Consider the following 15,358-nt stretch of genomic DNA (forward strand, 5'->3'; position numbering starts at 1 on the left):
TTTTGAGTTTATAGTCTTCTACGGTGATTTTAGGAGATTTTTCAATATTTATTTTCAATATGTATTCAATAAATATTTATAATTTTTAGTTATTATTCAATATTTATTTAAAATCAAATTGTTCTTTCAATTCTAATGAATTTTTGGAAGATGTTGAAATTAGATCTGCTCTTTTCCAAAGTAAAGAATCTAGAGCAAATAGTTCCCATATGTGGAAACTATTGTTTAGAGGTTTTAAAAGTTTAAACTATTCATATGTAATATTGGTTACAATGTTTAATTCTTAGAAGAACTAGTCGAATTAATTTCGGAATTTATTTATTCCATACCACGTTTATTTTAAAATTTTTCTTCAAAATTGCTTAAAATATACTCTAAGCAAATTGTTGAAACATTGTTCTCATTCAATTTGACTGTCAATTTTAATCTTTAGTAAGTATATATATGTGCTATTCCTGCTTGTCAAGCCAAAATGTGAAAATTCAGTTAATGAGTAACAGTATTTAAGCATCAGAGTCTGTTTTAAAACTGGAAAAAAAAAGTATGTGTACTAAGGAAAAGCTTCAGCCTCTCAGTCTTACGCAATTTTCTATTCATTTAATTTTTATATATTACTTCTTATAACTACTAGCATCAAATTAGTATCTTGCTATATTTTTATCTCATATTATCACAGAGGAAAAAGTACTGTATAATTATATATACCCTTCAGTATATGATTAATAGTCATTATAATTAATATTTTTAAATTAATTTGTGATTTTTGTTGCAGGATTTATTTTTTAGTAAAAGCTTTTATATCCTATATGTAACATAACTCCCTATTCCTGTGACATAACTTGTGTTAGATTATTGGCTTCTGGAAGGCAAGTAACAGACAAAAAAATTCACTTAACTTCCAATCATATATTGTTTTTATATTGTATATTCAGTTGGTCGACAATGTGAGGGCTTTTGAGTTAGGGAAGGGAAAGAATCATTTAATATTGAAATAACTTATTGTAGGAGCCTGATCAATCTTTTCCTTTGGAAAGAAGACAGGACAGTTTTAGTGTGGTGTCATCTATAATTGGAGGTCTAGAGGACCTTAGAGAATCTTAGAACTCAATTATTATCCATGTTTTTATACCCTTTTCAGTAATGATTTGGAAAAAAATTTAAAAATTTCAAAAAGGGACAGATGAACTGTGGGCTCTACATAGTATGGTAATTAAAAGGTTGGGTTTTACAAACAGACTCAATAGTGCCAAGAAAAGGATGGGTGGGTTTTCATTTTCCCATCTCCATCATATTCTCAATATTCCTCAAATAATAGCAATACTAAGATTAAAAATATACACGTAAATGGGAAGAAAAGCCTATGTAGAAAATTTTGCTATAAAATAAAGGGCTTTAACACAAGTATTATTTCTAGACTATTCCCTCCCCTTAATCCCTATCAGCCTTCTTTCTAACACATTTGACGCTCCTAATGAATAGTAGCCCCCTGAAGCTGCTAGGTCAAACTGCCTGGACTTGAAGGCGGACCTTCCACTTATTAGTGATTGAGTTACTTAAAATAAAGATGATAAAAACCTGCTTCATGAGGTGTACTCCTCACTTTATAACTTTCACCTGCTGCTATTTGTTCTATTTTAGGGATTTATCATTTTTTGAGGAAATTAAAAGAACAGAGATAAAATCCCTGTCTTTTATAAAACGCACAGGATAAAAGCAAAAAAACCCTCTGTCGTGGGCTCTTCTGTCCATATGTAACAATCTGTTTCATACCTGGATCTCATATATGAAAACCTAAATTTTTGTATAAGATACACGAGAGTGGATTTATCAGACAAACGTGTATTTCACTAATGCAAGGAATTCAACCTATCAAAGACCTTCCCTATTTGCTGCAGAAAATTTTAGAAATGCAAGCAATAAAATCAAAATAAAAAAAATCTTGTATTTGGCATGTTGAAGAACTTTGATACTTCTAAAAGTGTAGTTATTTGTAGTTAGTGATGAACCTCTCTACACATCTTAGCCCTATGTAATGTTGGGGGTAGAAAAGGAGTTAAGAGATTTTGAGAAATCTTAGGCTAGTTGAAACACTTCAGAAATGTCAGGATGTTGAATTACCATCCCTCTAACTTAGAGAAATACCAACACTCGGGAAGATTACCATCAGAAACAACTGAAAAGTTTAATTTTATCATTGTTTTTAAAATTAGAAATAATGTAAATAAAGTACTGAAACAAAGCAGTCTCAATAAATAGTAGCTATTCCTGTCACTTCTTGCAGTGGAGGCCCAATATACATTGTATTCTCATATTTGTACCTCCTCCCAACATCTAGCGCATATTTGGCCAACATATAAATATTTATCGATATCGAAAGAATGAATGACATCAATGACAGGTTGGTAGCACTCCGCTCTCCGATGGTCCAGGTTAGACCGTGAGGCCACGAGGAAACTACGGATAAGACAGTATCCAATTTGCCTATACCGCCTGCTAAACTACAAATCCCAGTATGCAAACTCCATGGTTGCAGTGCATACTGGGAGAAAGTCTCCGGCCCTTCATTGGCCACGTAGGAGAAGCTATGGTTTGTGTAAAAGCGCGGGCTTTAACGCACGTACGCACGGAGACTGCGCAGATCTCCTCGTCTGAGTTCGGCGGAACTCATTTTGAGCGTAGGCGTTTTAGCCGGTAGGGTTTAAGAACAGTTTCATTTCCGGAGTCACCGGAAGCAGCTTGAAAATGGCGTCTCCCTCGCTGGTGCGGCCAGAAAAAGGGGTTGGAAAAAGTGAATTTCGTAACCAGAAGCCGAAGCCGGAGAACCAAGGTGATGTTATGTGGGAACCGAAGCCTGGGGTTTGTGTACGTTGAGTTGCAATGTTTTTTTCTTTCGTTGCTTGTGGACTTATAAAACCACCTGGAGCCTGTACTGTGTAGTTGAGTACGTAAATAATCACTGATAAGATTTTGGCTGGGCCCACAGAAACGACTGGCCGATATGGTGCCACCCACGTGTTCCTAATTCATTGCTTTTGCTAAAGGGTCCCCAAAGCGAAGCTGTTGCGGATTACGTCTTCTGTAAAAGGCTGAGTATTCAGAAAATGCCGAGAGCGCTGCGAAACTTTGTAGCCTGCGGGTGGCTGAAAGTCACTGACGGAATGAGGAATAGGGTGAGGTGGGAATAGCTAAGTCATGATGTACAGGAGTGGACCCTGATAATGGGGTGAGGTATGGGGAAAGGAGCTGTCCGACATGTCCTTAGCTCTAGTTTGTCAGTAAAGACATTTTGAAAGATTATCAATTCCTGTTTGTCAGATTGCTAAAATATTAGACGACACAGCCCTTACTCTTTAGGTTGTGTTACCTTTTAATTGTTAACTCCTGCGTTGTAGTCTGGTTTTACCCGTTTTCTTCAGTGTGAATGATAGAGAAATCAGAAATAGCTTGGGGATCTGTTCAACCAGGCTTATAGGAAGTGTTAAAAACATTGAACTCTCAATTTAAATGTATTGGGAAAGTATTCAAGGTTTCTTTGTTGTTGCTCATTAAATGATTATGTAACGTACATAGAGGATACAACTTACATAGAGTTTAATAAAACCATGCGAGAAACTAGCATTCAGACTAAGTAAAATAGAGCATTACCATACCCCTCAAACCCTTACGTGCACCTCTCAGATCATATTCTCTTTTCCTGTATCAGACGTAACCACTCTGAATTGTGTTGCATTCTGTTCCTCTTCTTGTAGTCATGAAGTGGCTTAATTTAGACTGTTTTTTAATTTTATATACATGAAAGTGTATATATATGAAATATATATGTGAATTTTATGTGTATATATGTATATATGATGTATATTATATATGTATATATATTATATATGTATATGATGTACATATATATTGTACATGTATATGATGTACATACATATATATATTTTATGTATATGTGTGAACTTTATGAAAGTGTATCTATACATGCATTTTTCTGTGTCTTGCTTCTTAGATTTAGCTTTTTGTTTTTCAAACAGGGTGATACTTGCAGGTGTAGTTTTGGTCTTTTCACTGTTATGTGGTATTTCCTTGTATGAATATACTCCAATTTGTTTTTTCATTTTACCATCGGTGGACATTTGGATTGTTCCCACTTGCTTGCAATTATAAACAATACTGCTAAAACATCTTTGTACATGTCTTCTGGTTAACATGTTCAAGGGTTTCTCTAGGTTGTGAACATAGGATTGGAATCACTGAAGTACAGGGTGTGTGTAAGTAATGCTAACTTTTTTCCAAAGTGCTGGTGTCAGTTTTGTTTCCACTAGCAGTGGACGAAAGTTGTCATTGCCTTACATTCGTATGAATATATGTTATCTGAATTTTAAATTTCTGTCATTTTGGTAGGTATGAAATGGTATTTGGTTGCAGTTTTAATTTGCATTTTCTGATCACCTATGAGGTTGCATATCTTTTCACATGTTTTGAGGCTTCCTTAATTGTGAAACTCCTGTGTATTTCTTTTGTCAGTTTTTTTCCTGAGGTTGTAGTGCGGATTTTTAAAAAAGTGATCCATAGCCTTTGAAGTGTTTAAATTGGATAGGGACTTTGTCAGGTAAGCATTGTTAAGTAACCAGTTGCAGTGACTCACTCCTGTAATCCCAGCACTTTGGCAAGCTGAGGAAGGGGGATTGCTTGAGCCCAGGAGACCAGCCTGGTCAACATGGCAAAACCCTTTCCCTACAAAAAAAAAAAAAAAAATACAAAAATTAGCCGGACATGATGGCACATGCCTGTAGTACCAGCTACTTGTGAGGCTGAGGCAAGAGAATAGATCGCTTGAGTCCAGGAGGTCCAGGCTGCAGTGAGCTGGGATGGAGCCATTGCACTCCAGCCTAGGTGACAGAGCAAGGCCCTGTCTTTAAAAAAAAAAAAAAGAAAAAAAAAAGTGTATAATATATAAGTAATCACTTTTGTGGAATTTATGTTCTTTAAAGGACATTGGAGAATCCTTTATATGAAGATTAGCCAGTTGTCTGTGATTTGAACCAGAAATAGCAAAGTGGATGTGAGTATAAGCAGAAAGTTTACCTGTCTGAGGCTGATAATATAGGGTAACGACCTGTTTTTCAAACTTTACCGTGCTTAAGAGTCTCCTGTTGAGCATGGTAAAACACAGACTCCTGTCCCTCGTCGAAGAGATTCTGATTCAGTAGGTCTGTAGTGGGGCCCAATAATTGCATTTCTGACAGACTTATAGTTTGTGCTGATACTGCAAGTCTGTGGATCATACCTATGAGTATAACTGAATTAGAGTATAGCTATTGAATTTAAGGAGTTCTTCAAATTCAAGACCAAGAGTTTTTTAAATAAATGATTGAGAAGATAATTTACGGCCCTTAGGAGGTATTTTCTTGTAGTGAAAGGAGTCCCAGGCTGAGTGAGCTTTGTGTTCCCTTAGGCAAGTCACTTAGCCTTTTTAGACTATTTTTATAAAATGAGAATAATAATACAGATTCTACTTTTTATAGTTACGATGAAAGGCATATGGAAATAAGGCACTCAAAATGCTTAGGAAAATCTAGAATTACCAGTGATTATTATCTGAAAGATAAACTGGAATCCTCTTTCAGAAGTTGTACACAAACACACACATCCAGGTTCCATACACTCCAGGAAAGTCAGAAAGGTTAATTGTATTTAAAATACCTACCAAAATGGCATTCAGATCTTCAATTTTATGATAGTGTAGTGCAGTACATGTTTCTGGAGTACTCACTATCTGCCTGGCATATGCCAGCTAGTGTGAAGAGGGTTTCTGCTCTTAAGGAACTTTGTCATATGAGGCAACTGAAATGTGTACAGATAATTTTAATACAGAGAATTGATGATAATGACAGAGGAATGTTCTTTTACTCTTGAATAATATAAAAAGCAGGGGAAAAGGAAATGCAAGGGGTATTGGAAGGCTTGTGAATATGTGCATAGGATGTTCATAAAGTGTCCAAAAGACAGTTAAAATGTGATGTGTATGTCCAAAAGACAGTTAAAATGTGATGTGTAAATTTTTTCCTTTCTGTAGATGAATCAGAACTCCTTACGGTTCCTGATGGTTGGAAGGAACCAGCCTTTTCCAAAGAGGACAATCCCAGAGGACTTTTGGAGGAGAGCAGTTTTGCAACTTTGTTCCCAAAATACAGAGAAGCTTACTTGAAAGAGTGTTGGCCATTGGTGCAGAAAGCCTTAAATGAACATGTATGTGTATCTTCTATCAATACATTTATTTGAGACTTTGCTCTTGCTTATGCCTTTAAGTGTATGTATGCTAATGCTTTTTTTTTTTTTAATGGTGCTAACATAGCTGGTTAGTTTGGTTGCTTTGGTATTTTAAACTAGGTAAGTTTTCTTCTTACCTAATGTTCATTTGTTTTTAATTTTATGAGTAATAAATTACTTTGAAAAATTTGCATACCTTTAATATTTTAGGAGCTTCACAACTGTCTGAAATTCACCTGTGAAGTCCCAATTTCAGAATGCCTGCTCCAGGCCATGACAGTTGTCATGTATTTGTCCCAGTTTGAGCTGAGTCATGTTTCTAATTGATTACCTTTCATCTGAAACGGAAGATGTGGATGTGTCCAACTTTTCCTTGTTTATTGCTGATGCTATTCCCCTAGATAACTGCATTTTTTTTTCAAACTGGGAATTGAAACCCATTAGTGTATTGAGAAGTCAATTTAATGGCTATACTGAGCCTTTAGAAAATGACATATCACATGGTAAAAGTATCTTTTTTTGATATTGGCTTTGTGTGTGTGTGTGTGTGTGTGTGTGTGTGTATTAGGTTGTGATATAACGTGTTTCTCACTGTGGGACTGCTCTGGAGTTGGTTGTGCCATTGTGGGTGAAGGTGGCTCAGCAAGCTGCAGGTTGTGTTTTATAGCTGCATCTGGAATTGAGCTCATTTTTTTTTTTGTAAACTTAGAGACTCAACCATATGTTGAATTGTTCACTTAACTATGTTGAAATATTCTTGAGATCATGCTCACAAGTGAGAAAATAGCATTTTAATTCGCTTTGTTGAAATCTGTTTTTTCCTGTTGAAAGTTAATGCTTAAGTTTTCTAATCATTGCTTTTTTTCTGAAACTATGATAATTTGCTTTTACTTTGTATTTAGTCCCGTAATTAGCTAGAAAAAAGTTTGAAAGCATAAGTCAATTCATACCCAATGGAGCAGATGGTAGACTGGAGCTGGGTCCAGAATAGGGAAGCCCGTACAGCTTTACATTTTTACCTTAGTCAGATTTTAAGTATGACCCCCATTTGTTTGATTTATAATTTTAAAATTAGAGGCAATCTATATTCCAATGGGTACAAGGTATTCTAAAATCAAGTGTAAATGGTTTCAATTGCTCCAGTTTCTTATAGTCTGTAAAGTGTGAAAGTAATTGAGTATTCATTATTTATACTTAACTACCTAGCTTCTTCAGGGAAGTAATTCATAGGAATTGAGAGGTGACAGAAATTAATAGGTTGGTTAGGATAGGCTTTATAATTATCTAAAAATAAACTCATTTTTAGACAACTGCTTGTGTGCTCTTTCCTTTTGTAGCATGTTAATGCAACCCTGGACCTGATCGAAGGCAGCATGACTGTTTGTACTACAAAGAAGACTTTTGATCCATATATCATCATTAGGGCCAGAGATCTGATAAAACTGTTAGCAAGGAGTGTTTCATTTGAACAGGTAAATCTAGAATTACAGAGACTGCTTTGTTTGCATCAGTGTTAACCTATAACATCCCATCTTTTCCTCCTTCCACCATCAAGTTTTCATATTTGTGCTTAGATAACAATAGCGTGGGCTTGGAAAATAAATGTAATTGTAAAAAATGTTGATAATGTCTTTTTTTTTTTTTGCAAAAGGCAGTACGAATTCTTCAGGATGATGTTGCATGTGACATCATTAAAATAGGTTCTTTAGTAAGGAATAAAGAGAGATTTGTAAAACGAAGACAACGGCTTATTGGTCCCAAAGGATCTACATTGAAGGTATTTTTTATTAGTGGAAAACTTGAGTCTCTTCCTTAATAATTTTTCAGAGTAATTAATTTTAACTTGATCTCTTGATACAGGCATTGGAACTCTTAACTAATTGTTACATTATGGTTCAGGGAAACACAGTTTCAGCCATTGGACCTTTTAGTGGCTTAAAAGAGGTGAGAACTATGTATTATCTTCGGTTCATTTTCAGCAGAGAACAAATAATTTGGTTATAATATAGTTTATTGGATAATGCTTTATGATTTTATTTTTTTAGAATGTGTTTTGATTTCCCATTAGTAAATACTTTGTATGTCATATAATTCAAGGGAATCATTTCTGGACCCTAACATGTTTTGGCCAACCTTGGCAACTGTGGAGACATCCATTTCTGAATTAGGTCTGCACACTATTACTCCTCCCAGTATAAAATTTAAATGAACATTAAGATCTTCAGTCTGTAGCACATATGAACAACATGGTATAGTTGCATATACCCAATGACAGGAAAATTGAGCAAAAATCCAGTTATTTGCAGTAGTGTATACAGCCAGTAGAGGTCACACTCTGAAAACTTTTCTTCAAGGTGTATTTTCTTTTGTTTGAATTTTAGTATAATGTTTAATAACTTTTCATGAATATTTTCTTTAACTTTTCAAATTAAATGTGGTGAGAAAATCTGTGGAGCAAATGTTATTTCTGTTAACTCCTTTTGGTACTATTACTGTCTGGATCTGGCTTGTAGGTTGTGCTTCCTTTCCAGGGCATTTAATAGTAATCCTGTTGGCCCTTTTCGTCATAAATTGTCTGCTCTTTTCTCTTGGAGCAATAATTAAGTATATTGAATACTTTAGTTTTACTAAGTCTTTAAAATATATTATTTAATTCTTATAAGAGAGTCTAGAAGTATATGGTTTTATCTTTATATTACAAATGAGAAAGCTGGAACAGGAAAGTGATTTTCCTGTATGCAGTGGCAGTGCTTGTATTCCAGCCCTCTTCCTCCTAAATCACATTGCTCTAGAGTGTTGTATTAGTTCTCTGTGCTACATTTTAGCAGTAATTGAGAAACTGTATTGTATTCAAGGGAGATTGACTGCCTTTATGACAGATCTAGAAGCCACTCAGAGCAGTTGAAGGAACTACTTATTTAATTTGGTACTCATTACCTGATTAGATATTTTGCAGTATTAATCCTCTTCTCCATAGCTCATTAAAATCCTTGTGACTAATTTATTTTTCTTTGCAAATTTCAGGTTAGAAAAGTAGTCCTAGATACTATGAAGAATATTCATCCAATTTATAACATTAAAGTGAGTGGTAATTATATATAACTGTACCAGTGATGATCATACTTCTTTTAGCTACAGAAACCTTTCTTGAAATTAAATGTTTTATGAAATTCTAATGCATGAACAGATAAAGCAGAGCTATTTTCGGTAAATTAGGGGTAGAATTCAACCTACTTAATTCTACCCCAGTTTTGTAGGTACTTCTTGGAAGCTCCCTATGGAGCACAGTGTGAAAACTACTGAAGGGGATACTGTAATATGTTATGTAGTTCTAATCAATGAAAATAAGCTTCACAGAATCTGTTACAGATCATATCAATCTAGTTTTCTTAGATTATGAACCCATGTATTTAAAGATATGATCTTTCAGAATTCTACCTTTTTCTATTAAAATCTGGAACATCTCATGTTGCATTAAAACCTTTTTTTGAATTTAACACTCAAAATGTAGCCCCTCTGATAGAGATCTGGTGTATCTCTGTGTGCACAAAGTTTGATTATTCTTAGAAATGTAACGGTGGTATATAGAACTATTTTATGATGGGTTTGTTGAGCAATCCACTTAAATTTGATGAACTTAAGTTATAAAGTCACTGTTAGATTAGGGGGAAAGTGATTTTGAGTTACATTGGGATATTGCAGATAAAAACAAAGCTATGTGTCTGATCCCTGGTTTGCATCCTCTGATATTACAAGGTCTAAAATTTAAATGGAATAGGGAAATGTGAAAATATTGGTTTTCTGTAATCATGAGAAAGTTTACTTTTGTCTTTTTTTATGGTATTTCAGTTGCTACTGAAAACTTCCTGCTTGCAGGGAACATCCCTAATTAAGAGCCCTCCCTGCTTTTATAAGTTGCATTTTAAATGTTTTAATGAAATAATGGTTGAAAAGTCAGTTTTATTTTTGTCTCATTTTAACAATTCTGCATTTTGTAATTAAGTTTCTAGTGGTTTTCTAATAATTACACATGTTTGTGATAACTTATCTTTTTGCTTATGTAATTGGTTTAATTTCACCAAAGAAACTAGGAACAGTTTCTTTTATTATTTGTAGAAGCAATATTTATAATGTCTGAGTCTGACAAATGTGTGACTTTGGAAAGTAAAAATTTTTACTTTGTTGCATGACTGAAGAGCTTAATGATTAAGAGAGAGTTGGCAAAAGATTCTGAATTACGATCACAAAGTTGGGAGAGATTTTTGCCACAGTTCAAACATAAAAATGTGAATAAACGCAAGGAACCGAAGAAAAAAACTGTTAAGAAGGAATATACGCCATTCCCACCACCACAACCAGAAAGTCAGGTTAGTACTAAATGTTGAACTTTATATGAAGGAGAATCTATTTTAATGTATTTGGTCAGAAACTTTATTGAAGGTATTTCAGGTGAGATATGTGTATATATATATATAGTGTGTATGTGCAGAGCTATAAGAAACTGAGAGTAAAAAGGCATATTTTTAGCTGAGTGCATGGCGGTGTGCAGTGGGGCCTTCACATTGATTATAAACGGCATCCAGGAGGTTTGTGTCCCTGTAGCCACTGTAAATGTTCCACAGATAAAAGTTGAACAATTTAGTCTGCAATTACTCTTTTCTCTGCTTTGGCAACATTCTTGTGACTGTGTGATCTATGATTGTTCTAGTTCTGAAATCTTAAATTGTAAATTGTAACACCCACCGTTTTTCTAAGTTATGATTCCTTTTGTCACCTGTCTTCTGCTTCATTTACTCTCCCAGCATGACCAGTTTCCATTTTGTTCTTGCACATCATTGTTTTGATTCATGCCCCTTTTTACTTCTGTCCCACCTTCTCAGCAAAACTCTAAAACAGATCAGTCTAAAAACTTGACTTCTTCCTTGCAACGTGGCTACCAAATTAAGTTAGAGAAAGTTTTATCTTTGGATTAATTTCTTCAAAATTCATGTTTCCTCTTAATTCCCTCAGTGCCCTCCCACGTTTAGGATATGACATTGCATTTTATTGAAATATTTGAGACCACCAGATAAGAACCCCTTTCTGTTTCCTCTTCTCTCGCGTATGGGTTTTCTTCCACCTGCATCAGCTTTTTCTATGTGTTCTTTAAATTCCATCTTCACCTATCTCCTGGGGGTTCTTGCTTCATTATTCCCTTCCTTGGCTATATCCTAAAGCCTTCCCTTTCTACTTCTGCTCAGCATGTGAACTCGATTGCTTTCTATATCTCTTTTTTCCACAACCATGTTGGGAGTCTTTCAGGGAAGATTTGATGATTGATTGATGGGGGAAATGATGATCATAGTGAAAAAACAATGGAATTGTTGGATCGTGGAGGAAATTGATAGTAGTTGGGGAGAAAGTGGAGTGATGCAGTCATTAAACCATGCTTCCATAACACCTGCCTTATTTCTTATGGCCCTTTCTTGTAGTAATTGACTTATCTTTCTTGCGGAGCTGTGTAAGCTTCTTGAAACAGTGATGTCTTGATTGACTTGTTCTTACACTTATTCATTATGTGACAGGGCAAGTTATTTATTCCATCCGTACTTAAGTTTCCCCGTACCTAAAGTGGGAGTAATGATAATACCTATCTTAAAGAATTGTTAATGAGGATTAAATGAGTAATTATAAAGAGCTTAGAACAGTGCCTTAGATATAATAATGCTATATAAGTGGGAGACAGGTCGGTTATACACATTTTACGTGTTGGCTGTATACTGAATGAGCAAGCAGTTGCCTTTGCTTAATGAGTCACCAATTCCTGATAGTTCTGGCTTTTATTCTGCATGCCACTACCTTTATTCCAGGCTCTCATCTATTCTTCATTCCTCTCCATTAAAATTATGCTTTGGTCTTTTCAGGCTTCTCAGAAACCTACAGTCATTTCTAAATCTTATCCCTCCTGCTTTGTCTGCCATTGAAGCTTCTTCAAATTTTCCCCAAAACTCTCTCTCCAGTTTCTTCTTACACTTTTCTGAATCAGTGACCTTCCATGCCGTATCCCTGAACTACTCTGGGTTGTATTCCATGGAGGTGCTTTCCTACCTCCACACTTTTGTGCATGTATTCCCCTCAGCTTAGACTCTTTCCTTTATGTTACTACCATTTTTATTAATAAATCAGAGTTTGACCTCATTGTTTTTACCCTAAGGATATTGTGACTTGCTTAGGACATGACGTCTCCTCTACATTATTTCTGATGTAAATACCATTTTCAACAGATTGATAAAGAATTGGCTAGTGGTGAATACTTTTTGAAGGCAAATCAGAAGAAGCGGCAGAAAATGGAAGCAATAAAGGTAAGGCATTTTATGTCTGGCTCACAACATTAATAGCAAAGTTCATAGATACTTGAATTATTTAACTATAAATACATTTAACTAATGTATTTTTTATTTATTAACGTAGGCTAAACAAGCAGAAGCCATCAGTAAGAGACAAGAGGAAAGAAACAAAGCATTTATTCCACCTAAAGAAAAACCAATTGTGAAACCTAAGGAAGGTAATGCTTTCTATGATGTAAAAGTCTTTATTAATTAGGAAAAGTAAACCCATAGTAAATTTGTCTGAATCTCTTTAAGAAACAGTTGTATCTTTTCATCAGTTCTCTTAGCATTTCATTAATTACTAATCCTAAGGACAAGGGATGATTGAGATAATTTATAATTTAGAGGCAGCTAATGCCTATTTCAGTGCAAACCTCTCCTGACCTCTGGTCTGTGCTTGGGAAAGACTCTTTGTTGTGAAAGATACAAACCCAGGGCAGCCAGTGCATCTTCTGTAGAAATGCAAGAAGATCCCTGAGCTCTGCTGTCATGCCTCTCAAAGAGAAATTATCAGAAGTTGTACTTTTTCTTCTCTTTATGTAATCTTGGCTTAGAGTTTGGCTTCTATATTGGTAACATGGATTTCTCATCACCTTAGACTAAAGGACGCTGACAGGTCTTATTCAGGAGCTATTAGTGCAAAGTGATTGATTGTGGTTTTTAAATGGCAGAAATCACTTTTGTACTAACCTAGTATTTAAAAGACACTAAGAGAAAACATTCTCATGCCATTTCTTCATTTCTTCTGATGCATCCTCTGCATTTTTTCCCCCTGTGGTAACACTTGTCCTCTTCCTAAAGTAACCCTCCAGAGTGAACAGTGACACACTGAGGGGAGAGGGCTCACCAGCAATATTGTACATAGACTTGGTCAGAAACAGATTAATACATTATCATTTTAATATATTGCTTGTTAATAGCTTTAAAAATACTATATTCTATGGTAGATTATTGGTTATATAAAAGGTAGAAATGTCATAATTTCCAGTTTGTACAACCTGTCAGTTGAGTGCTTTGAAGGTCCTTAATAGCTAGTTACCCTAATGTAGTTTCTCCACACGGCAGAGGCTTTAACGCTCTGTGCTTCTCAGGTTGCTGGGTAGTTTGTACATTATTTTATGCTGTGATACTGTACTTTGAATGGTAAGAAAAAGTTGCATTCTTTTTCACTGCTTCCTTTCTCTATTTTGTTCACACTTTTGGCATTGATTAGATAGTTGGGTTCTGTTAGGGGGACTTCCAAATACTCCCAAATTATTGTCTTTATTACCAAAATGTTGTTAGTATACCAAAATCTTGTTAAAATACTATTAGTCATTCATTGAATTAATATTCGGAAAATTTGGGTTTTGATACTAGAGGAAGTAGATTTTGACCTCTAGCTCATGGTTAGCTGATAAAACTTATTGAGAAGGGATACATGTAATTTTAAATTATTTTAATGTGCAAGATGGAAAATAATGAGGACTCAGAAGTTCCAAAATATGGAAAAGAATGTAGGTAAAATAATTGAGTCTGAAGTAGGACTTAAGGAAATAGTCTTAATATAGTTGAATCCAGTAATTGGTTCAATTATGCCATTTATGCCATTTTTATGTATACTTGTACTAATATATATTTAAAGTATTTTATGATTTGTTTTATGTTGGTCTGAAGAAATTTCTGCTTTAGGCAGGTGTTTTTATATCTTATATGTGATCTTTCGATTATAAGAGTACTCTGAAGTTAAACATATTTGTTTTACTTGGTAAAATCTAAAGTATTACATGTATTGTGCTTTTAATTTGTCTAGCTTCTACTGAAACTAAAATTGATGTGGCCAGCATCAAGGAAAAGGTTAAGAAAGCAAAGAATAAGAAACTAGGAGCTCTTACAGCTGAAGAAATTGCGCTTAAGATGGAGGCAGATGAAAAGAAAAAGAAGAAAAAAAAGTAACATACCCAAAACTCCTTGACTAGAACTATCTCCTTTTGTAAAGGATTTCGAGATACCAGGCATTAGTTGCCTTATTTGTGAGAAATTTTCTGAGGGGTTTTTTTTTTTTTTTTGGTGGTGGTGGTGGTTCATAGAAGAGTGTTATTTATAAATTATTATTGTATTTTTTGAAAAATTTATACTAGAAAGTGGTATATATGTCTGTATACACGACGACCATTGTGATTATCCATTAAATCCAGTGTCTGATGCTATTGGTTAGTCTTCAAATATAATGATGTCCCAGCATTTGATGCTCCCTCTCTAATGATAACAAGTAAATATTTAGGTTTATTGCTTTTGAAAATTTGGTTTTACTTTTAGCAGTCCATGAACAGAAAATTAAGGCCTCTAAAATCAGATCCCCTAGTTACTCCTCTGTTCTGAATCTGGGGAAGTGGTAAACCAAAAAGACAGAGAAAACCAGATATTTAGAGTCAAAGCAGCATGCAAAAGATAATAATGTTTTTAACTAATGAAGGCTACTGGAGCTAAGAATCACCTAAAAAAGTGCTACTGTACCTTGCTCATTTTGCAGATTTGGAAGCTGAAACATGGGTTAGAGTCCACCTGTGGCAACCTGCAAACAATGCTTATTTATAGTAAAGATGAGTTTATCTGATTGATAGAGTTAGGAAGTTTCTTCTTCTGAGTAAGAGTATTGCTGTAACATAAATTTTTTTCTGAAATGTTTTAAAATAGAAATACAACTAATTGTTATTGGTTAAAAAAAAGCCATATGTGAA

At 34.7% G+C, this 15,358-nt stretch overlaps 1 protein-coding gene across 1 annotated transcript; it reads left to right on the top strand.

The window, feature by feature from the left end:
* The first annotated feature begins 2,700 nt into the window (after positions 1-2,700).
* Positions 2,701-15,358, top strand: KRR1 (KRR1 small subunit processome component homolog). Its single transcript, XM_003259562.4, has 10 exons — positions 2,701-2,827; positions 6,077-6,249; positions 7,608-7,742; positions 7,922-8,047; positions 8,131-8,214; positions 9,295-9,351; positions 10,467-10,637; positions 12,534-12,611; positions 12,721-12,814; positions 14,431-15,358. Exons 1-10 carry the CDS (start codon positions 2,743-2,745, stop codon positions 14,571-14,573), a joined length of 1,146 nt encoding a protein of 381 aa, XP_003259610.1. The 5' UTR covers positions 2,701-2,742; the 3' UTR covers positions 14,574-15,358.

Source organism: Nomascus leucogenys, chromosome 10 (assembly GCF_006542625.1).
Source record: "Nomascus leucogenys isolate Asia chromosome 10, Asia_NLE_v1, whole genome shotgun sequence".
NCBI lineage: Eukaryota > Metazoa > Chordata > Mammalia > Primates > Hylobatidae > Nomascus > Nomascus leucogenys.